At 53.5% G+C, this 21940-nt stretch overlaps 2 protein-coding genes across 5 annotated transcripts; both read right to left on the bottom strand.

Moving 5' to 3' along the window:
- Positions 1-3759: 3759 nt before the first annotated feature.
- TEX52 (testis expressed 52) lies at positions 3760-7356 on the bottom strand. Of its 2 annotated transcripts, none has more exons than XM_027543517.1 (3): positions 7243-7356; positions 5446-5996; positions 3760-4388 (listed from the first exon to the last, which is right to left on the bottom strand). In XM_027543517.1, exons 1-3 carry the CDS (start codon positions 7312-7314, stop codon positions 4103-4105), a joined length of 909 nt encoding a protein of 302 aa, XP_027399318.1. In that variant the 5' UTR covers positions 7315-7356; the 3' UTR covers positions 3760-4102. The 2 variants fall into 2 exon arrangements, with proteins under 2 accessions (XP_027399318.1, XP_027399317.1); XM_027543516.1 differs by having other exon boundaries at positions 3918-4388; positions 5405-5996.
- A 570-nt stretch (positions 7357-7926) lies between these two features.
- Positions 7927-21904, bottom strand: FOXM1 (forkhead box M1). 3 transcript variants are annotated; one of them, XM_027541032.1, is made up of 10 exons: positions 21795-21904; positions 21464-21548; positions 19528-20076; positions 18752-18903; positions 16958-17158; positions 15231-15359; positions 14423-14467; positions 13777-13843; positions 13461-13630; positions 7927-9901 (listed from the first exon to the last, which is right to left on the bottom strand). In XM_027541032.1, the coding sequence occupies exons 3-10, from the start codon at positions 20030-20032 to the stop codon at positions 8888-8890; spliced, it is 2283 nt and encodes a 760-aa protein (XP_027396833.1). In that variant the 5' UTR covers positions 20033-20076; positions 21464-21548; positions 21795-21904; the 3' UTR covers positions 7927-8887. The 3 variants fall into 3 exon arrangements, with proteins under 3 accessions (XP_027396833.1, XP_027396832.1, XP_027396834.1); XM_027541031.1 differs by having other exon boundaries at positions 13777-13846; positions 21795-21903; XM_027541033.1 differs by lacking the exon at positions 14423-14467 and having other exon boundaries at positions 13777-13846.
- Between the last annotated feature and the right edge of the window lie 36 nt (positions 21905-21940).

Consider the following 21940-nt stretch of genomic DNA (forward strand, 5'->3'; position numbering starts at 1 on the left):
CCTGGGCAGAGGATGGTGGCTCTGACTTGGCAGCCCAGAGCAGCGGTGGGGCATTCTGAGGCATGGCAATGACAGGGGTCAGCTCTGCAGCCAGGCGGTGGAGATGAAGACTGAAGATCACGGCTGGCTGCCCTGAGACTCCCCAAGGGGCCCTCAGCTCCCCAGCTTCCAGCCTCACAGGCCCCAGCCCTGCTTCATGCCCCAGCCGCCCACTTATGAGCCAGAACCCGGCCGAAGGAGAGGGAGGCTGCGGAGGGAGGGAGGACCCAGGAGTGGCTCTGAGCCTCTGTGCTGGGATCCATTCGTGTCCTGAAGCTGGTGGCACCCAGCAGAGCACAGGGTGTCCTGGGGAGGGGTGCAGGATGAGGGCGGGCAGGCTCCAACCCTGCCTCTCTCTTGGATCTGAGAGAGGAGGTCCTTAAGGTGGGCCCAGGCACCAGGGGCATCACCCCCAGAGGCTTTGGAGAACTCCACATCTGTGAGTGGATGTGGAAGGGCCGGGGTAGGGGTGATGCCTGTGATGTGGGCTGGTTGGGCTGAGGATGGCTTTGAAGAATCCTTAGAACCAGGAGGACCTGTGGAGCCCCATGGCCCAGTGGGATTCAGGAATTCCAGAAGCCTGGCCTCTGCATCTCTGACTTGTGACGGACCAGATGGCCCGACAGCGCCACCTGCAGGAAGGAGGCCGCTATTCAGAGAGCAGAGCAGGAGGGTGGAGGCTGGAGTGGAGGTCCGGAGGGAGGCCGGCAGCCTGCCTTCGGAGAAGGGGGCTGGGTCTGTAAGGCAGGCATCTGTGAAACGCTCCTTATGCCTCTGCTCCTCGGGCTTCAGCTTCTGGCCAGAGAGGATGAGGTTTTCTCCTCTCTCCCATCCCCCTAAAACTTCACATTAACCCTCTAAGTGTCCCCTGGGCTTCTCTTGCTGGGGTGACAAAACTCAGGCCTGATGGGCAAGTGGCCCAAGAAGCAGGATGATCACAGGGCCCTGGAGCCCAGGGTGCACCAGGAGGGCAGGGACCACCTGACTGTGTGGCTTGGAGCCAGTCACCTCTCCCTGGGCCTCAGCTTACCATCCAAACCCTTGTTTCCCAGAGCCCGACCTCCTCTGACATGTCGGGATCAAAGGCAAGGAAGGGGCCTCCTCTTCCAGCTCCCATTCCTAATCCAGAGCGAGGAGAACAGGCCCATCCCTGAACCCCACACTGCCCTGCAGCCTTCACTCCCTGGCTCCGGGCCTCCCCACCGACCCCACACCTCCGTGAAGCACTCAGCACCCTCCCCAGCACCTAGCCCCATTGATTCATCTTTGTCTGTAAGGAACTGCCTATTCTGGACACTTTCTAGAAATTGAATTGAATGGTATGCTCCCGTTTGTGCCTGGCGTCTCCCGCTCAGTGTTGAAAGTTCATCCACACTGCTGCCTGTGTCAGTGCTTGATGCCTTAGACTGAATCATCTTCCACTCTTTTATTTCTCTGATTCTATAGATAATGATTGACAGTTGCAGGTATGGAGGTCACTTTGCAGGTTTGCCACTTGTTTCTTTTATTTATTCCACTTATTTCTTTAATCTATTTTTAAAAGTTATTTATTTATATTTATTTTTGGCTGTGCCGGGTTTTCGTTGCTGGGTGGTTCCCTCTAGTTGTGGTGAGTGGGGGTTACTCCCTAGTTGCAGCGTGCTGGCTTCTCGTTACAGTGGCTTCTCTCATTGCAGAACACAGGCTCTAGGGCCTATAGGCGTCTGTATGTGGCACGGGGGCTTTAGTGGTTGCAGCTCCCGGGCTCTAGAGCACAGGCTCAATGATTGTGGCACACAAGCGTAGTTGCTCTGAGACATGTGGGATCTTCCCGGACCAGGGATCAAACCTGTGTCTCCTGCCTTGACAGGCAGATTCTTAACCACTGAGTCACCAGGGAAGCCCTATTCCACTTATTTTTGCCCTAGTGGTTCCCACTGTGCAGAGAAGGAAGCTGAGAGCCCAGGGGGAACAAGGACCCTGTCAGAGGGTGCTCGTCTGGTGAGCGGCTAGACCAGGGCTGGAACCCTGGTGATATTTGATTCCCAGGTGCCTTCTGATTCCCACGGGCTCAAGACAAGTGGGCAAAGAGGGCAGGGGGCAGAGAAGCCTAGAGAAACCAGCTGGGGAAGGTCACTGACGTGGGGGTATGACATGGGCGAGGGGAGGGGAGGTGGGCCCCTGCTGCAGCTTCTCCCTCTCCAGCCCCTCCTGCCCACTTTCCACCCAGCCGGTCAGCACCCTTCTGACCCATGCGCTTTGCCTGCCTCCGCTTGAGGTCCCTTGTCTCCACCTTCCTCCCCCCACCTCCAGTGTGAAAGCTGAGGCCCTGGGGTGAGCACGGGCCCTAAGGTGTGGCTCTGGGGCAACTGCTGCCACTTTTACCTTAAATCTCCACTTTGTTCCTGTCCTTCTGCCGAGGCCTGGTCAGCCTTCCTCAGACCCAATTCTCCCTCCTCCAGCACAGCCTTGGGCTGACCTCTGCTCCCCCAAACTCTGTGTGGGACCCACAACCCAGCAGGGTGCCTTCCGGGCTCTGTCCAGACTTCACGTGGTCCAGGGAGGGCTGGAATAGAGGTTGTTTTTGCCTAAGAAGCTTCCTGTGTCCTGACCAATCCCAGTCTTGCTCCAAATGGGCTTTGAGAGTGGAGATAACTCATCATCCACATGCTCTCCCCACACCACACACATGTACACACACATACAGAGACACACAAGCACACATGGATACACACAGAGACACACACAACACACAAACACACAGAGATATACATACAGAGACACAGACACAGATATACACACAAAGACACACACACACACAGATATACACACAGACACACACACACAGACACATAGACACACACAGACACAGACACACATGCAAACACACACAGACATACGCACACAGACACACACACACAGACACACACATAGACCACAGACACACACACAGGCATACACACACACAGACACAGACATATACACACAGACACAGACATATATAACAGACACACAGACACACATAGACATACACACACAGACACAGACACAGGCATACACACACACAGACAGAGACACACACACAGACACACAGACACAGTCACACACAGAAACACAGACACACACACAGACACACAGATACACACACAACACACAAACACACAGAGATATACATACAGAGACACAGACACAGATATACACACAAAGACACACACAAACACACACAGATATATACACAGACACACACACACAGACACATAGACACACACAGACACAGACACACATGCAAACACACACAGACATACGCACACAGACACACGCACACAGACACACACATAGACCACAGACACACACACAGGCATACACACACACAGACACAGACATATACACACAGACACAGACGTATATAACAGACACACAGACACACATAGACATACACACACAGACACACACACAGACATATACACACAAACACAGACACAGACACACAGATACATACACAGAGACACACACACAGAGACACACACAGACACATAGACACAGTCAAACACAGAAACACAGATACACAGACACACACACACATACACACGGACACAGACCACAGACACACACACAAAGACATACACACACACAGACAGAGACACACACACAGACACACAGACACAGTCACACACAGAAACACAGACACACACACAGACACACAGATACACACACAGACACATAGACACAGACATACACATATAGACACACACACACAGACACACACAGACACGTGGACACAGACATACAGACACACACACACAGGCACACACCGCTTCTCGCCAGGAACTGGATCCTCCTCTGCTCTCCCCAGTCCTCCCATCTGCCTTGAGTGGTCGCTCCAAGCAAGAGAGAACAGATTAGAATCTCAGTAGAGTCTCCAGAAGCTGGGGTACAGATGAAGCTGGGGAGGGTGGTGGAGAGGCTCTGTCTGCAGAAGCCTGAGTCCTCTGGCCGCTGAGACTTCCTGCTGAAGGTCCTCGGGTTGAGACACCACAGCTGGGGGCTCTGTGTGCCCACCATGGTGCCACACACCTGGAGGCGTCTACAGGTGTCCAGGTCTCCTTCTCACTGAAGTTCTGCCAGATCGGGCCCTGGAGGGACAGTGGAGGGGCAAGGCCACCCGGCTCTCCAGCAGGGTTTGGTAGTTCCTCACCAGGTCCTGGCTCAGAGGCGCGCTGGGCAGCAAGGCCAGCCTGGCCGCCCGCTCCCGGTAGTGAGGCAGCGGGTTCGGGCAGGGCCAGCTCCTGGCCAGATCATTGGGAAGAGGGTTGGGCATGAGCTGGAGGCCCCCAGGCTCATACCTTCCACCAGCTGAGAAGTGCCGGTACCTGTCGGGGGAAAGGTGCAGAGAGGACAGAGGTCAAAAGGGAGACTCAGGGGACAGGGCTGGGGAGGTGATGTTGCCAGCCATCAGCCCATGGGGACCCCTTCCAGCCCTCTGCCCACCTAGACCCGGACCTAAGCCCGGTGGCCTGCACCCTGCGTGTATGTTTTGACGTGAGGCTGGTGACATCATGCTATGTGGTTGGTAGTCTTCCACCCTGTGGTCTGTAAGGGACTCATTCAGATTCTAGCTATTTTTTAAGCCCTCCCACCTCCTCCACCAATGCCATACTCCTTGTTCTCAACACCACAATTACAGAAGACCTTCCTGCTCTGACCCACCACCCTCTGGCCCTGGTCTGCAGACGTGCAGTGCTCAGTTCTGCCTTGGGAAATCCAATTTTCACACAACAGAGTTGAATTCAGGGCTTCTCTGGTGGCTCAGTGGTAAAGAACCTGCCTGCTAATGCAGGAGGTGTTAAGAGTTGAAGGTTTGATCCCTGGGTCAGGAAGATTCCTTGGAGAAGGGCATGGCAATCCACTCCAGTATTCTTGCCTGGAGAATCCCATGGACAGAGGAGCCTGGGGGACTACAGTTCATGGAGTCGCAAAGAGTCAGACATGACTGAACAACTAACACTTTCACTCTGCCTCTGGCTCTTTCTGTTGATAATTGACGTCCTCACGACATCCACTGTCTGTCTCACACTTTGGGTACTTGGAGGGTGTGGGCTGGCATTGAGAGCCGTCTTTCCACACGTGTGCAGCGGTACCTGCCTTTCGGAAGCTCCTGGAGGGCAGGGACTGAATGACATGTCTCTGTATCCCCAGGGCCTGGCAGGTGTACAGCACACAGCTGGATCCCCTAAACTCCCCTTAAGTCATCAAGCCCCTCCTGTGCTGTGGTTCCCTGGCCTCCACCCCTCCCCTCCAGCTATGTTCAGACAAGAGTGTGGTTTTCAGGACCACGGAGGAGGGAAGGTAAAGCATCAGAAAGAGGAATGGAAGAGGGAGGGGTCACCTGGACACAGGTGGGCTCCCTGACGAGGGAGCTCCTCTTACTTCTTGGAGGCCTTGGGGGGAAGGATGTTGCCGTGGGTGTCGAGTGGGGGCGCCCTCACTTCACTCCTCAGCTTGAGCTTCTCCACCTCTTGGAGTTCCTTCATCGTCCTGAAGATCACCTGTTTCCTCCTGTTCACATCCAGGAAGATTGGAGTACAGGAGATGAAGGTCAGCAAGCTGTTTTGACCCAGCCAGGAGGGAGGGGGCACAGGGGGCTCTGCCGGGGGCCGGTGGTGGGCCCTGGAGTCCGTCAGCCAGCGCCAGACGTTGCTGTCATAGGGCTTGTCGGGCCTGGAGGGGAAGGTGGCCGGCAGACGCCCGACGTCCAGCCAGGTGTGGAAGCCCCAGGTGTGCTGGGCGGTGTCCTTCCAGGGGCAGGTCAGTCGCTGGCGCACCTTGGCCTTCATCTCTGTGTAGGGTGGTGGCTTCAGGGCCAGCTGGTAGTAGGCTTGCTGGGTGAAGCCGGGCAGCTCCTTGGGCTCCCTGGGGAGGAGGAACTCACGTTGGGCCCACGTGCCGGGGGTCGGGAGGGTCTCATGGGCGTGGACCATCTGGGGAGAGACAAGGGAGTCTGGGTGCTCTGCCTCTCCTCCCCAGAGAAGACCAGCTGCCAGCCACCTCTGGACTCGGGTTCTCATTAGGACCTGGTGGCCTGGCCAGGGACTGTTTCTGCCAAGCCCTCGAAGTGTGTGGCCACTCTGTGTGATTCGCATGCAACCTCATCAGTCTTTCTCTTTCCATCTATCGGGTTTTGGCTTTGATTCCAGCCTCTTTCCTCAACTGACGTGTTCCCACTTCTCACTCGGCCTTCATCCCTCCTCCCATGCTGGGTCCCCAATTCCTGCCTGGGGTCTAAAGCTCCTCTCCAGAAAATGCTGCTTCCAAGACGAGTGTGGAAGGGAAATGGTTCTCCAGGGGATGGGCCAGGGCTTTTCTGTCCCGGCTCCTCCCCTCCCCAGCTTCTCTGTGACTGCTGCATTCCCCTCATTCCTCACTGAGATACAAGCAAGTGCAGGAAGTGTCAGATGGGGTTCCTCCCCTTTCTTCTCCTTTCCCCATGGAAATACACTAGGAAAGATGTAGTTGACATGTTGCTAAACACTTATCCACGTCTCATGTAACCCTCACAGGCTTCCCACGTGGCTCAGATGGTAAGGAATCTGCCTGCAATACAGGAGACCCAGGTTCGATTGCTGTGTTGGGAAGATCCCCTGGAGAAGGAAAATGGCAACCTACTCCAGTATTCTTGCCTGGCGAATTCCATGGACAGAGGAGCCTGGCGGGCTACAGTCCATGGGGCTGAAGAGAGTTGGACACGACTGAGCAACTTTTACTTTCATGTAACTCTCACAGCCTTCGAGCAAGTGCTATTGTTCCATCTCAAAGATGCTAAAAGCAGGGCACAGGAGGATGAAGAACTCACCCGCAGCGCTGAGCAAGGATGGTGGAGTTGGGGCCCCAGGCTGTGCTGCTTGGGACCCCCATGCTTCCCCAAAATGCCTCTCCTTCCCACTGGCCCTGAGGACTTTTCTATTTCCAAAAACTCATCCATTTCTTGGGCCCAGTCCACTGAGTCAAGTCCACACCAGCACCCTGGGGGGAGGGCCTGAGAGGTCATGATCAGACATCTCCTCTCCTCTCCTCTGAGCCCCGTGTTCACAGGGTCACAGGATGAGGGTTCATGTGCCAGGAGCTCTGCTGCCCAGGGGAGAGCAAGGCCCATCCCAGGGTGGGGACAGCCCCTCACCCAGCGGGATGCAGAAGGCCGCTGCAGAGTATTGTGTTCCTGCCTCCTACCTTCAGGAAAGTTTCTCTCACTCGGGATGGGTTGTCTAGCCCTCCAGGTGGTCTTTGCAGATGGCTGGCCATTTTTCTGGGCTCCCCAGCAGCAGGGGCAGCTTTGTAGGGAAGACTTTCTTGGCAGCATTGTTTGCTGCTGGGGTTGCTATGGCGATACTTCCTGGGTGGCAACGCAGGGAGGAGGCCCTTACCCCTCCCTGGGAGGGCTCACCTGTCCCTTGGTACCTGGCTGCCTTTCAGGTGAGGTGGGTGGGGGATAGAACTTGTAACAGGAGCTGCTTCAGGGGAGGGATTTCTTGCTAGGAAGGCAGGGGGAGAAAGGCAGGGTCGCTGGCTCGCAGGCATCCTTCCCTAACGTTGGGGGCTGGGGGGTTGCTGGGTAGGCCTCTCTCTTAGGGAGCTCTCTCCAAAAGGCCCAAATTCCTCCAGCAGGTTCAGAGACCCCGAAAAGAGGACTGTTATGAGGGACCAGCATGGGAGACCTGCAGCTGACTGCTGAGTTAGAGGAGGTACCAGGGTGGGGATGGGGGTGGGGTGTGGGGAGTGCGGTGACCAGGCTGAAGCCCTCTGCACTCTCCTTCCAGGGCCCTCAAGCCTTGCATCTTCCCCATCGCCAGGTTCACTGTCACACGCTTTCCTTCCCAGCCCCTCCTCACGCCACAGGGACCAGACACCAGCGCGCACAGACCAGCACGTGCCCTTGGGCTTTATTGGGTAGGTAGTTACAGTAGTGTTCTGGAGCCGGGGCCTGTGTACGTGGTCAGCAGGGACCCAGGGCGGCTCTCTACGAAGCGGTGGTGCCAGCTAAGGTGGGCAGGCAGGCCAGGTAAGGCGGGCAGGCTGGCTGGCCTCCACCTTCTGTCGTGTCTCTCTGGCATGATTAGGTTCCTGATCAGAGAAACGTCTCTTGGGCATGTGGGGGCAGCCACTCTGGTCCAGGTACTTCCACCCCCACCTCAACTCTTGACCCATAATAAGGGCCCCCTTTACCAGGATTTCTTCGTGCAGGAAAGCTGACTTGGAAATGGGGGCTGGTGGGAGGGAAGAGCAGTGCGAGGCACCCTGGCAGGCAGACCCGCTCCTCTGGGCACCCACTGCGAGGAACTCTCGAGGGAGGGGCCCCGAAGGAACCGTGCATTGCAGCCCTCCCGCCTCCAGGAGCCAAAAGCAAGGGACAGAAGCAAACTGGAACCCCCGCCCCGTCATCCTACCCCTCTTCTGGCAGTCTCTGGATAATGATCTAAGAAGATAGGCTTACGTTTATAATTAGAGGATAATTTGGAGCATATACACTATTTACAAGGGCCACCTTGCATGCAGCAGGGAAGGCGGAGGGATGTTGTTGGGCACAGATGCCAACGGTCTGGGGGCCCCTCCTCCCTTCTCACCCTGTTTCTGCTGTTCCCACCCTCAGTGCCTGGTGGGGAGTTGGGGGCATAGAGACCAGCCCCCAGGACCTTGCTGCTTGCAGAAGGCCCAGGAGTGGCTCAGACAGGGCGCCTGCTGTAGCATCGCCAGTCCGGGGAGTGGGGCACTGGGCGAGTGGATGGCCCCTGCAGACTGTCCTCGCAGAGGACTCGGAAGGCCGGCCCCCGAGCGCCTGGAGAGTGAGTGGATGGCTTGAGGGGCAGGAGCCCTGCCTCTACCGCAGGTCAGGAATGCACTGAGTCCAGCCAACGCTGCCGGGGCCCAGCAGGTCCTCCTCCAGGCCAGGGAAGCTGATGTCCAGCAAGATTTTGCTGAGGCTGTCATTCATCGTGTCCAGGATCAGGCCCTCGGTCAGAGAGCGGTTGGCCGAGAGGCCGGCCACCTGCGGCTCGGGGGAACCCGGCTTGGGGACCTCCATGTCGGAGGGCAGGCAGCTGCCGAAGGGGTCAGTGGCGAGGTCAAAGGGTTCGGAATTGAGGAGCTCTCGGGGGGAGTCAAAGAGGGGGACGCTTTTCAGAGGGGTGGCACTGAGATCCGCGAGCTCCAGGGAGCCCGGCAGGGGGCCAAAGGCACCCTGGGGGGTTCGTACAGGGCTGAAGTCGAGCCCCCCGACTTTGGCTGGGGGTGTGAGCCTCCAGGACTCAGGGGTCGTGGGGAGGGCAGATTTGCTGGGGGTGGAGGAGGTGGGCAGCATCTCCTTAATGGGTGTCTTAAAGGGGCCTCCGTCTTCTGGCGGGGAGCCGGGCTGGCAGGTAGGCTGCGGGGGCCCTGCCAGGGCTGGTTGGGGAGCCCCCGGGCCCTCGGAGAGGAGCAGCTCAGGCTCCTCCAGGCGGGGCGGCACGAGGTGCTGTTTCCTCCGAGACCGGCTCATCTCCCGCCCCTCCCTGCGTTTGATCACCAGCAGGTCGGAGACACGGCGGGTGGGGGACCTGGACCCAGTGCTGGAGGACTTCTTGGGCCTGGGGGTTGGGGAGCAGGACGAGTCCTCCCAGGAGTGGGATGACTCTTCCTTGACCGATGGGCAGGGTGAAGGCCACGCTTCCAGGGGTGGGCTCTCGACTTTGATGGGCCTCCCTAGATGTGGTGTCTCCTCCCCAGGATGGACGTCTTCCTCCTTGATGGACGGGACAGGAAGCAGAGGAGAGAGTCCTTCCGCGAGGAGTAGCTTCTCCTCTGTCACCGGTCCTGCCGTGGGCAGAGAGGCCACCCCCTCATCCGCTAGCAGCACCTGGAAGGGAAGCAGGACACACTGAAAGGGAGCCCCACAGAGGCCATCAGGCACCGGGGCGAGGTGGGGGGCGGGACACAAGCTTATCACTGAGACGAATGACGTGCTGGTTTGGTGCCGTTCCTCTTGTCTTCAAGGTCTTGAAGACTATTAAATATGAGACCGTGTGATGAAGGTGGTGGTTTAATTCTGGGGGCAAAAAGAGCATTTTCTATGGTGCTGGTGTAATTAGCACCCATCCAAGAGAAAATAAAAGTGGATGTCTGTTTCATACAAGGACTTAAACAGAAAAACTAAAACCATTCAAATCCTGAAAGGAAATCTAGAGATGTACTCTCTAGAGTACGTTTATAATCTGAGGGTCAGCAGTAGGATAAACCTTCTAAACCAAGACTGGAACTCCAGAAGCTGTAAAAGAGAAGAGCGACATATTTGACTATATAAAAATAGAAATCTTACTGTGGCAAGAGAGATCATAAAGTTAAGAAGCAAGCAAGAGGAGTAAAAAATATCTGAAAATACCAAGTTATACACTTTTTAACAAATCCCTGTAAGAAGACAGTCCGTGAGTGTAAATAAGCATCTCACAGTGAACAATTCCAAGTGACTGAGCGTGGTGAGCGGCTGCTGACTTACGCATAAGGAGAAGATGAAATGAAATAAGCAAGTATCCTTCACACACTGGACATGGGCAAATATTGTAAAAGGGTGATGATACCAATTGCCAGCAAATGGGTCTTGTTGGTATGTATGTGAGTTACCACAGATTTTTCTTAAAATCAATCCTGCAGTATTTAATAAACTTTAAAACACTTGCCCCCTCGGCAATCTCATGTCTTGTTCTCTACCCACAGAAATAAAAGCACCAGCAAGAAAGATACTTGCAAAGGTATTTATTACAATGTTGGTCATAGGGCAGAAAAAGCCTGAAAAAATGTGCCCATGAAAGCAGAATGGTTAGAAAATTTATGGCAAAGTCACATCATGGACTATTATGTGCCATGAAAAAATAGTGAATAAGGAGCTTCCCTGGTGATCCAGTGGTTAAGAATCCGCCTTCCAATGCAGGGGACCTGAGTTCGACCCCTGGTTGGCGAGCTAAGATCCCACATCCCTGGAGGCCAAAAAACCAAGACATAAAATAGAAGCAATATTGTAACAAATACAATAAAGACTTTAAAAAAAAAGGTCCACATTAAAAAAATATATATATTAAAAAAAAAAAAAGTGAATTAGAGCGATGCCAAGTGATTGGAAGAATTTCCATGGGGCAGAAAGTGTAATACGACCCCACTGTCGAGGCTCTGGGTGGTGTGTGAGTATGTGTACCATGGTTACGGTGATCCGTGTACGCAGAGCATGCTAAGAGCGTGAATGAGTCATGGGAGAAGGCGTGCTAAACTGTCAACATGGCTTATCACGGGGAGCAGGGGGGACATGGGGAAGGTGAGGAGAGGCAAAATGAAGGAGGAAAAACTACAAGACTGCATCGAAACAAAAACACTATCCATGCTACAATCACATGAACGCATTTAAGGAAAATTATCTACGCTGGTATGTATACTTTTATGTATACAATGCTGGACTGGAAGAAGCACAAGCTGGAATCAAGATTGCCGGGAGAAATATCAATAACCTCAGATATGCAGATGACACCAATCTTATGGCAGAAAGTGAAGAGGAACTCAAAAGCCTCTTGATGAAAGTGAAAGAGGAGAGTGAAAAAGTTGGCTTAAAGCTCAACATTCAGAAAACGAAGATCATGGCATCTGGTCCCAACATTTCATGGGAAATAGATGGGGAAACAGTGGAAACAGTGTCAGACTTTATTTTTGGGGGCTCCAAAATCACTGCAGATGGTGATAGCAGCCATGAAATTAAAAGACACTTACTCCTTGGAAGAAAAGTTATGAGCAACCTAGATAGCATATTCAAAAGCAGAGACATTACTTTGCCAACAAAGGTCCATCTAGTCAAGGCTATAGTCATGTATGGATGTGAGAGTTGGACTGTGAAGAAGGCTGAGCGCTGAAGAATTGATGCTTTTGAACTGTGGTGTTGGAGAAGACTCTTGAGAGGCCCTTGGACTGCAAGGAGATTCAACCAGTCCATTCTGAAGGAGATCAGCCCTGGGTGTTCTTTGGAATGAATGATGCTAAAGCTGAAACTCCAGTACTTTGGCCACCTCATGCAAAGAGTTGACTCATTGGAAAAGACTCTGATGCTGGGAGGGATTGGGGGCAGGAGAAGAAGGGGACGACAGAGGATGAGATGGCTGGATGGCATCACTGACTCGATAGACTTGAGTTTGAGTGAACTCCGGGAGTTGGTGATGGACAGGGAGGCCTGGCGTGCTGCGATTCATGGGGTCGCAAAGAGTCAGACACGACTGAGCGACTGAACTGAACTGAAAGTGATATTTTTAAATTAAAAAACAAAAGCAAACCCAAGTCTCTTTATCTGAAATTGCAGCTACTTCCATCTCTGAGAAAGGGGCAGAGGGGCCCTTCCTTAATTTGTTACGGGCCAGGTCCTGCTCACAGATTCTTCTCTATGTCATGGTGGGGGTGTAACTTGCCCTCTCCAGCATTCCAGCTCGACTGCTGATCTCAGCCAGGAGCAGCTCTCCCCAGGGGACTCTCAGCAACACCAGAAGATGTCCTAACTGTCACACCAGGCGGTGCTCCTGGTATCCAGCAAAGAGACCATGGATGCGGTTGCTAAGCATCCCTCAGGGCACAGGGTGCACCTCGCCCTCACAAAGCACTGTGCATGCTCAGTCGCCTCAGACTCTTTACCACCCCATGGACTGTAGCCCACCAGGCTCCTCTATCCATGGGATTTTCCAGGCAGGAACACTGAAGTGGGTTGCCATTTCCTTCTCCAGGGGATCTTCCCACCCAGGGATCGAACTCGAGTGTCTTACGTCTCCGGCACTGGCAGGCTGGTACTTTACCACTAGCGCCACCTGGGAAGCCCTGAATGTCAGCTGTTTGGAGGTCGAGAAACCCAGGGCTAGACTGTCCAGCCACTCTATGGTTGTGACTGGGCGTGCCCCAGGCCATGCCCTTTACAAGGCCCTCTCCACACTGCTGCCCCGACCTACTTCTTAAGCCTGCTTCCCTAGTGAACTCTTCCTGAACCGTCCAAGCCCATCTCCTATAACAATCACCCTCATCTCAATTCTCACAAACTCATCAGGCACATGTGGGCCTTCTAACATTGCTTACATTGTAAAGTTCCTTTTTATTGGGAATTTTATTTTTTTAAGGATAGTTTACTAGGATTTTTTTTTTTTAAGGCTATGCTGAGTGTCATGCAGGATCTTAGTTTTTTGACCAGGGATCAAACCCATGCCCTCTGCACTGGGAGTGTGGAGTCTTAACCACTGGACCACCAGGGAAGTCCCTAACAAGTTCCTTTTTGGCTCTAACACTATTGCATTTTCCTGTGCGTCGATACCTGGTCTACCCACTAAATTTACAAGCTTCTCAACGGACACGAAGCAGAGCCCGTCACGGACTGGAGTCTTTCCTCGGAGAAGACCTAAGGCACTGACCTTGGGGGCGATGCGGACTCGCTTGCTGTGGCGGGCAAGCTCTGAGAGCGAGGCCGCCAGGGGCAAGGGCACCTTGACCGAGGGCTGCAGCACCAGCGACGGGTTCGCGGGGAACTGGATGGGCACCAGGTATGAGCTGACCCGCGGCAGTAGTGGCTTCATCTTCCGCCCTGGGGGAACACGATGGGTCGGGAGCAAGGTCCAGGGCCGGGTCCCCTCCCAGCCCTGGATTCTTTGCTCTCCTTCCCTGGGCCCTGACTCCCGCATCTGCCCCCCTGTGGGTGTGCCCAGGGACCAGGCCTCCCCCTGTACTAACGTGCACCCAGGGGGAGTTCGGTTTTGATGGCCACGTTCCGGCGGAGATCAGGGTTGGGCCGTTTCTGCTGCTGTTTGGGACAGAGAGGGAGAGAGACAGACCTGGGTCAGGAGGGCAGGGGGACTGGGTAGGGGACCCCACCAGCTGCTCCGGGACCAGGCATGGAGTGGACCGACCGCCTGCTCCGGGACCGGGCACAGAGTGGACCGACCGCCTGGTCCCAGGAAGGTGGCAGCAGAGGCACAGGGCGGCGGGCGATCCTCCCACCTCATCTAGGTGTCCTCACCCCCAGGGTGCAAAGCATGGAGCTCTAGGAGGGCAAAGAAAAGCCAGGTAGAGAAGAGAGAGCAACGGCTGCCCATTGGACCTGTGCCGTGCACCTCATCAGCATCCTTTGGTGAGCCTGTGGCGGGTCCCCCTGCCACATGCTGCTCTGCTCAGGCCACCTTGATGAGTCCACGGGAGTGGGAGGCGGTGGCGGTCACCAGTGTTCTGATGCCCAGAAGCAAGGCTCTGCGTTCAGGGCTGGCAGGCGCACGGCCACAGGCTCCCATCTCCGGCTAACACCTTGTCCCTGTCACCGAAGCCATGCTGAGCGTGGAGGGGTAACAAGGCTGAGCCCCGAGCGGGAGGGAAAGAACCTTACTGATTCCGAGTGCTCGGGCGAGTGTGCAGACCCTGGGTCCAGTGGCTGGTGGTGGATGGGCATCGTGGGAGAGAAATGAGACCAAGTTACCACCAGTGCAGTCAAGCTGACCAGATGGATACACCTACTCCGGATGGACGCCCAGGGCCACCCTCAACTATGGGCTCTCCCGGGACAGTGGAGGCAGCTAGTGGCAGCCTTGTGGGCACTCTGAAGCCCCAAAGTGATCACTTCTGACGAGAGATTCTGTAGGCTCCGTTTCTACTCTCCACTGTAAAGATCGGCTTTTTAACCCCATGTTTCCTAGACTTTCTAAGAATCACCTGAGATTCTTGCTAAAAACACTCCTGGGCTCATCCCAGGCCTACTGAATCAGAAGCCCCAAGAGGGGCTTGGGAGGCTGTATTTTAAGAAGTATCCTAGGCAGTTCTTATCACAGGGCAGTAGGGGCCACCCTGCCCCAGGAGGTCCCCTTTCTGGAAGAGGAAGTCCTCTCTGGGGCCTGGTCTAGCAGAGAAGGTGCTGTTCCTTAGGGGATGGTTGGCCCTTAACTCTGCCCTTAGCAGACAAGCTCATCCCAAGGAGGACTTGCTTCTTTCTTATTTTTTGGTGGAGAGGAAAGTTTGCTTTATTTAGGATGCTGGCAGCTGGGGTTGGGGTGGGGCGGGGCGGGGGGCGTGGAAGGATGGATTCCTATCCAAAGTTTGGCTGCCTGCCCCCCACTTCCCCACCAAGGACTTGTTTTCTTTTGAGATGGACATCATGGCCTCCAGCACTGGCTCTGTTTGGACAAAACCAGTACACTTACCTTAAATACCTGGTCAAGTGTCAGGTAGCGATTGGCACTGGGGTGAATGGTCCAGAAGGAGACCTTGCCGTTGGCAGATGTCTCACGGACGAACATGTCATGTAGAGAGAGGTTGTGGCGGATGGAGTTCTGAAAGTAGAGGACACAGCTCATCAGCTACTCTGTCCTGGGAGCGCCACCTCTGATGGCCCCGAGGAGGTTAGCCCCTGGCTTCGTGTCTCATAACCTTGCTTGCTGGCTGCTCTTGGGACTGTCCACTTGGTAGGCTAGGTGACCTGAGCCACCAACCCAGCTGTCTAGTAGGGACAGAGACCGGGGCCGTTGCTGAGGTGGTGATAAAGCAGAGACCTGGACAGCTGTTGGGGGCTGGGAAAGATGAGTGAGGCTGTGGCAATAACCGGTAGCCAGAGAGGTGGAGGGAGAAATTACAATGCTGGGGAGTTCCCTGGTGCGCCAGCAGTTAGGACGCGGTGCTCTCACTGCTGGGGCCCAGGTTCAAAGCCTGGTCGGGGGACTGAGATCCTGCAAGTCACAAGGTGCAGCAAAAAAATAAAAAAGAAATCGGGAAGCTGGGGAATTTAGTTGAGGTGAGAGTGTGAGGCTGAGAGTTCTGCTGTGACCTAGATGTCCACTAATAGATGAATGGATAAAGAAGTTACAGTACATATATACAGCGGAATATTACTTGGCCACGAAAAGGAACACATTTAAGTCATTTGCAGAGACGTGGATGAACCTAGAGCCTGTTATAGAGTGAATTGAGTCAGAAAGAAAAAAATAAACATCGTCTATTAACATATATATATGGACTCTAGAAAAATGGTACAGACGAACCTAGCTGCAGGGCAGGAATAGAGACAGAGACGTCGAGAGCAGACTGGTGGAAATGGTGGGGAAGGGGAGGGTGGGATGAACTGGGGGAGCAGCACTGACACATGCTGACATATGCCTGACATATGCCTCCATGCGTAAGACAGCCAGCCAGAGGGAAGCTGCAGAATAGCATAGGGAGCTCAGCTTGGTGCTCTGCGATGACTGAGAGGGCTGGGCTGGGGTCAGGGGGGAGGCTCAAGAGGGAGGGGATATATGTATATAGCTGATTCATGTTGTTGAACAAGAGAAACCCACACAATATTATAAAGCAGCTATGTGCAAATTAAAAATAAGTAAATAAATAAAAACTATAAAAAAGATTCCTGCTGTGGGGAAAACAATCCAAAAGCCCCTTGGCTTGGGACAGAGCATCCGTAGGGCCCCTGAGCTGTGGCTATGAGACCTGCATGAGCTATGGCTCCAGGGCATGTTTTCCCATGAACATGAGGCAGAGAACATCCCCACCTACTGGAGAAGAGATGTGACTTTACAGGAGGTGAACCTTGGATCTTGCGGCTCCCAGATTATTTTTTTTTCATCAATATCTTTTCATAAAGCTACCTAGACACTCTAACCGCTATTCAGTGTAGCTTAGAAGTGGGCTCTGAGCGTCACTGAAGAGTGTGCATTACCCAGGGAGCGACAGATGAAGTGGCTGCAGGGCTCTTACTGATGGTTTTGCCCGGATTCAGTAGGGTCAAGTCTCAGTCCAAAAGATACGACTATTGTTTCCGGTTCTAGCATCATCGGCACTTAACTCCTCCCCCCGCACCAGACACAGACTACCACTCTGCTGTGCAGACAAAACGACAGGCCTGGGCGACCTAGACTGTGGTTGTTGCGGGACATGATACCTTCCAGCCTGGCTTGGCGATGTGCTTGAAATAGGGGAAGTGGTCCTCGATCCAAGAGTAGATGTCTTTCAGGGTCATGCGCTTCCTCTCTGTGCTGTTGATGGCGAATTGTATCATGGCCATGTAGGAGTATGGGGGTCGTTCAGACACGGAGTCCGGCCAGGGTGCCGACGCTCCAGGGGGCCTCTCCACCTGAGGGCTCTGAGAAGCCAGAGGGAAAGAAAAATAGGCCATGAAAGGAGGGGTCACAAGGCCTCCCCTGCCCCACCCCCACCTTAAGAACACTCTCTAGAGAAAGCTTTTCTCCCACAGACCGGAACAGAAACAAACTCATCCGAGACCACTGTTCTATAGAAGAGAACTTTAGGATCAGGAAGGATTTTGGAGACGATTCCATCTAGTCTCTGAACACAGGACCACTTCTCTGTCATCGGTCATTTTGTTGAGAATATTGCCCGGTAATAAACAGAAGTCCATCTAGTCATTGCTGGTTGAAACCTTTCAGGAAAGTCTGGGCATATATTATGACCTTAAAGCACCGATCGTATGTTAAAACTATACCCGTTTTTCAGACCTCAGGGTTGAGGGACCTAGGTCTTAGTCCGATTCCTGCTCCTGATGTGATGTGAACAAACCCATCTCCTTTCAGTGTTTGTAGAACAGAAATATTCCCCAAAGTGTGGGCAGACAAAGGTCAGCAATGCACACATCTGGATAAGTCTGAGGCAAAGATCTGATCATCCATGTTTAAAAAGATTGAGCTATAACTTCAGGGAATTCCCTGGCGGTCCAGTGGTTAGGACTGTGCTTTTACTACCAGGGGTGTGGGTTCAATCCCTGGTCAGGGAACCAAGATCCTATAAGTTGCGAGGTGCAGCCACAACAAAACCCGAAAAATCAACTCCCTGCTTTGGGAATTCCCTAGAGGTCCAGTGGTTAGGGCTTGGCAATTTCATTGTGGTGGCCTGGGTTCGATCCCTGGTCGGGGAACTGTTATAAGATCCCACAAGCTATGAGGCACAGCCCCCTTTCCCCTCAAAAAAACTGAGCCATAACTTTATAAAGTACACAAGTTTTAAGTGAACAGCTCAATTTTCACTTATGCACACATTCACGTAAATTTTCCCCTTTAAAAATTATTGACGGGACTTCCCTGGCAGTCTAGTGGTTAAACCCCACATTTCCAAAGCAGGAGGCAAGAGTTTGATCTCTGGTGGGAGAGCTAAAATCTCCACATGCTGCTGACAAGGCCAAAAAAACCCCACCAAATCTGTTGAATGAGGAATTAAGGGTATATATGAAGAGCAACCATGAAAAATAAACCCAGACCACACAAATGGGTCAAATCAATTTTGATTGGAGAGGTATTTAAAATTCACAACTCATTTTATTTGCTGTTAATTTGTCTTCTAATAAAGCAATCTTGTTAAAAATGCTGTACTCCTTTTCCACTGTCGGAATACCTCTTTAAAGTTCAAGGGGCTTTCTGAACTCAGGCCTCTTCATTAGTCCCTGAATACTAAGTACCTGCTAAGGATAGAGTGTTAAACCCAGTGCTGACAGGGTACAGGGTGAGCCAGAGGAATCTGCCCTCAAGGAAATTTCCCAGATAGGGGTAGCAGGGAAGATCCCAGGCAGAAAGGGAGCTCCAAATTATGCAGAATAACACTAAATAAAGTGCTAACATGAAAACTTGGCAATTCTGCTCCACAGCCTACTTGACCTACTTCCCTTCTTAGAAATTCCCTGTACTGGCTCTGACTGCCCTGGTGGGGGACAGGACTGTTCATTCACCTTGGCCTGACTCTGCTCCAGGTGACGATTCTCCTTTTCTTCCACCTCTTGCTTGATGCTGCAGGAGCCCAGCCCGTCGGAAGTCATCTTTCCAAGCCACTGGATGTTGGTCAAGCTGTTGTCCAGGGGGCAGCTGGCTGCCTCACCGCCAGCTACAGGGGAGACAACCCAAGACGCCACTTCGGTGCCCGATTCCCTGCCTGGCAGGTCCACCGAGACTGGCAGTTAGGCATCACCTCTCCAGGTGATGACTGCGATCAGGGATCACCTCTCCAGGACCTCTGCCCTTAAGCACAGGGATTGCGCATGCTGAATCTACGGTGCCCTTTTAGGATTTCAGGAGAAATTCAGGAGCAGGGCTCAAGTTGCATTTCAACCTGAGCCACCCTGAGCCTCAGAGATTGGTCAAGGCAACCTTACAAAAAGCATGATCGAACATCTCAACAAAGTAAGTCATTTTTCCATCTCGTGTTTCTCCTTTATTAAGATGGAGAAAGATTCCTACTTCCTTATGTGGTCACTGCAAAGGAGAAATAGAATAATAAACAAATCCTTTTCCAATATAAAGAAGGCAACAGAATGCTGAATTACATTGCAACCCTGTCGACAGGGCCCAAAGATCTGGGTCAAGGTTTCAGCATGAAGGAAGGCAAGACTTTCCCCCAGTTCAGGCAGACACCTGTGTGTGTGCCCTAGGTATCAGCATGGCTGACTATGGTCCTTACACCAGAGAGCGAAGGCTGGCTCCTCCCCCCTTTGCCTTACGGACCACATACCACAGTTCTTCCATTTCTGCCCAGGAAGGGCTCCCGCTGGTCTTGGAAGATTCTCATCCCCAGTTGCAGACTTTGGTCCCAGGGTCTCGGTGATCACTTCTGTCCTCTTGGGGTCCTTGCTGGTTTGGGCTTGATGCTGGGGTCCTGGAGGGGGAGTGGGGGCTCCCCCACAGCTGATGAGGATGAACTTGTTGGGCCCACTGCTGCCACTCTCCTTCCCTTTGGCGGTCAGTGCTGTGATGATGCTCTGGATGTTGGCATTGTTGGGGACGACCACCACTTGGGTGTTGGGCATGGTTGGGTGGTTCAGGATCTTGATTCCGGCTGGAAACTTGCAGGGGTTGGGCTCTGCCACCTCCTTGGGGGCTTGCGCTTGAGCAGGCTCTTGTTGGGCAGGGGGCCCCTTCGGCTCCTCCTCTGCTGTGTCACCTGGAGCATTGTGAACAGGAAGGGGCAGCCTCCGTCTTTTGAGAATCAATGGCCTACGGGGGCTAGTTTTCATCATGAATCTGCGCTTTCACTCTCCATTGAGCATCACAAGCGTGGACCCTGCAAAGGGCAAGGGTCAGTGGGAGGTCAAAGGTTTGTTAGGCTGAGAAGGAGGTTCTGTTAGGGAGGGGTCTTCCTCATCATGTGACCAGGAGTGTGAACCCACAGGCCCAGGTGAATGCTCCCTGGGTCTCTGCAAGGACCGCGGACTATAAGGAGATGAGTTCTATAGACAAAACTGAAGCAAACAAGAAATTCAAAGGGGGAAAGTGGGATAAGGTTGGCTGTAGGTCCACATAGTCAAGGCTCTGGAAGATGAAGAATGTTTTGGGAATTCCCTGGTGGTTCAGCCCGTTAGGACTCTGCACTTTCACTGCCAAGGGTGTGGGTTCAACCACTGGCTGGGGAACTGAGATCTGCAAGCCCTGGGGCATGGCCAAAAGGAATGTTCAGCTACAGAAACAAGCGGAGAAGCTACAAAAATGTGGAAATGTCTCTTCTTGCCTAGTCTAACACAGACCACTTGCGGTAACTGTCAGGATGAGGACCCTGGAACAGGCCATCCTGACAGAACTCTGATCTCAGGATCCATTCTAGCATAGACCACTTGGTCTGAGCCCGAAGAATCAGAGGAAAAAGGCAGATTGTACCATTATACTACTGTCACACCGTTGAAGAAATCATCTCCCAGTGCACAAGACTTCAGACAGAAGGGAAACTGCTCTATTCAACACCCAGAGTAATGCTGAGGGGTGACATCGTTTCATGGACTATTATGCTAGCACTGATCTTAAAAAAAAGTATATACATTTTTTTCTTTCACAATTTGCAAACTATTTATATAGCGACATTTTAGTACGTGCATATGCTTGTTCATATTTCAACTTTCTAAGCATGTTACCATCTTGCTTAACTTCTCTTCCAGAACCAAGACTATAATCCTTGTCTCCTGACTAGTGCTGTGCATTAAGGAAGAGTTTTATCTTTTAAAAATTGTGTTTTGTTGATTTTGACAGATCCATGGCATACTCTACTATTGTGTGAAGTAGTGAAATTCTGCTGAGAGGTACTTTGAGAGACAGAATAACTGTCTGCCTTGTCTTTAGAATATCTGCAATCTCCCTAGAAATGACTGTCACGCTCGTCTGACATTTGCCACCTGCTTAGAGGTCACAGACCCTCTCCACTCTGCTGCCTCCCTTTCCTTTATATCTAGGTTTCCTCTACCTTCAAATCTCAGTTTTACTTCCACCTCCTATCTCTTCCGCCCTCCCTTCCTCCCTCCACCCATCAATCAGTAGATGCTAGTATTTCTTCCTCGCCCCCAAAAAGATATTTTCCTGGTCTAAAGCGTCTTAATTTTTCCTTCTACTCTGACCAGCTTACTTGCTACCATTGCCAACACTTTCTAGCCGGGAGATTTCCGGAGCGGCTCCCGGGGACTCACCATCATCCAGACCAGGGCAAGGCTGCGGGGGTCTCTGGAACCCGGAGGAGGGTCCTGGGACAGGGCGCAGTGGAGACTGGGTTACCTAGAAGGGAGAGCACCTGGGCTCAGGGGAGAGTGCGAGCCGCGGCAACCAGCGCAGTAAGCTTAGAGGGACCCCAGCCCCAGGGGAAAGGCTGGGGGGCTTAGTGGGAGAGGTGAGGGGGGGGTGGGGGCCCGGGAGGCTGGATGCAGCAGCACGGCGCACTGTCGCCAGTCCCCCGCAACCCCCTGGCCGGAGCCAGCTCTCCGCGCCCGCCGGCCCCGGGCCTCCAGCCAGTCGCCCACTCACCTCGCTGCACCGTCGGCTCCGGGCGGCTCGGCGCTGCTCCGACCTGCGGGCCTGACCGAGACCCCGGCTGCGGGGCGGGGAATCCCGGGATCCCGGCGGGGGAGGGGAGGGGGGGGAGGGTGTCCCAGGCCCGGGCCGGGGGTGGG

Source organism: Bos indicus x Bos taurus, chromosome 5, assembly GCF_003369695.1.
Source record: "Bos indicus x Bos taurus breed Angus x Brahman F1 hybrid chromosome 5, Bos_hybrid_MaternalHap_v2.0, whole genome shotgun sequence".
NCBI classification, from domain to species: domain Eukaryota; kingdom Metazoa; phylum Chordata; class Mammalia; order Artiodactyla; family Bovidae; genus Bos; species Bos indicus x Bos taurus.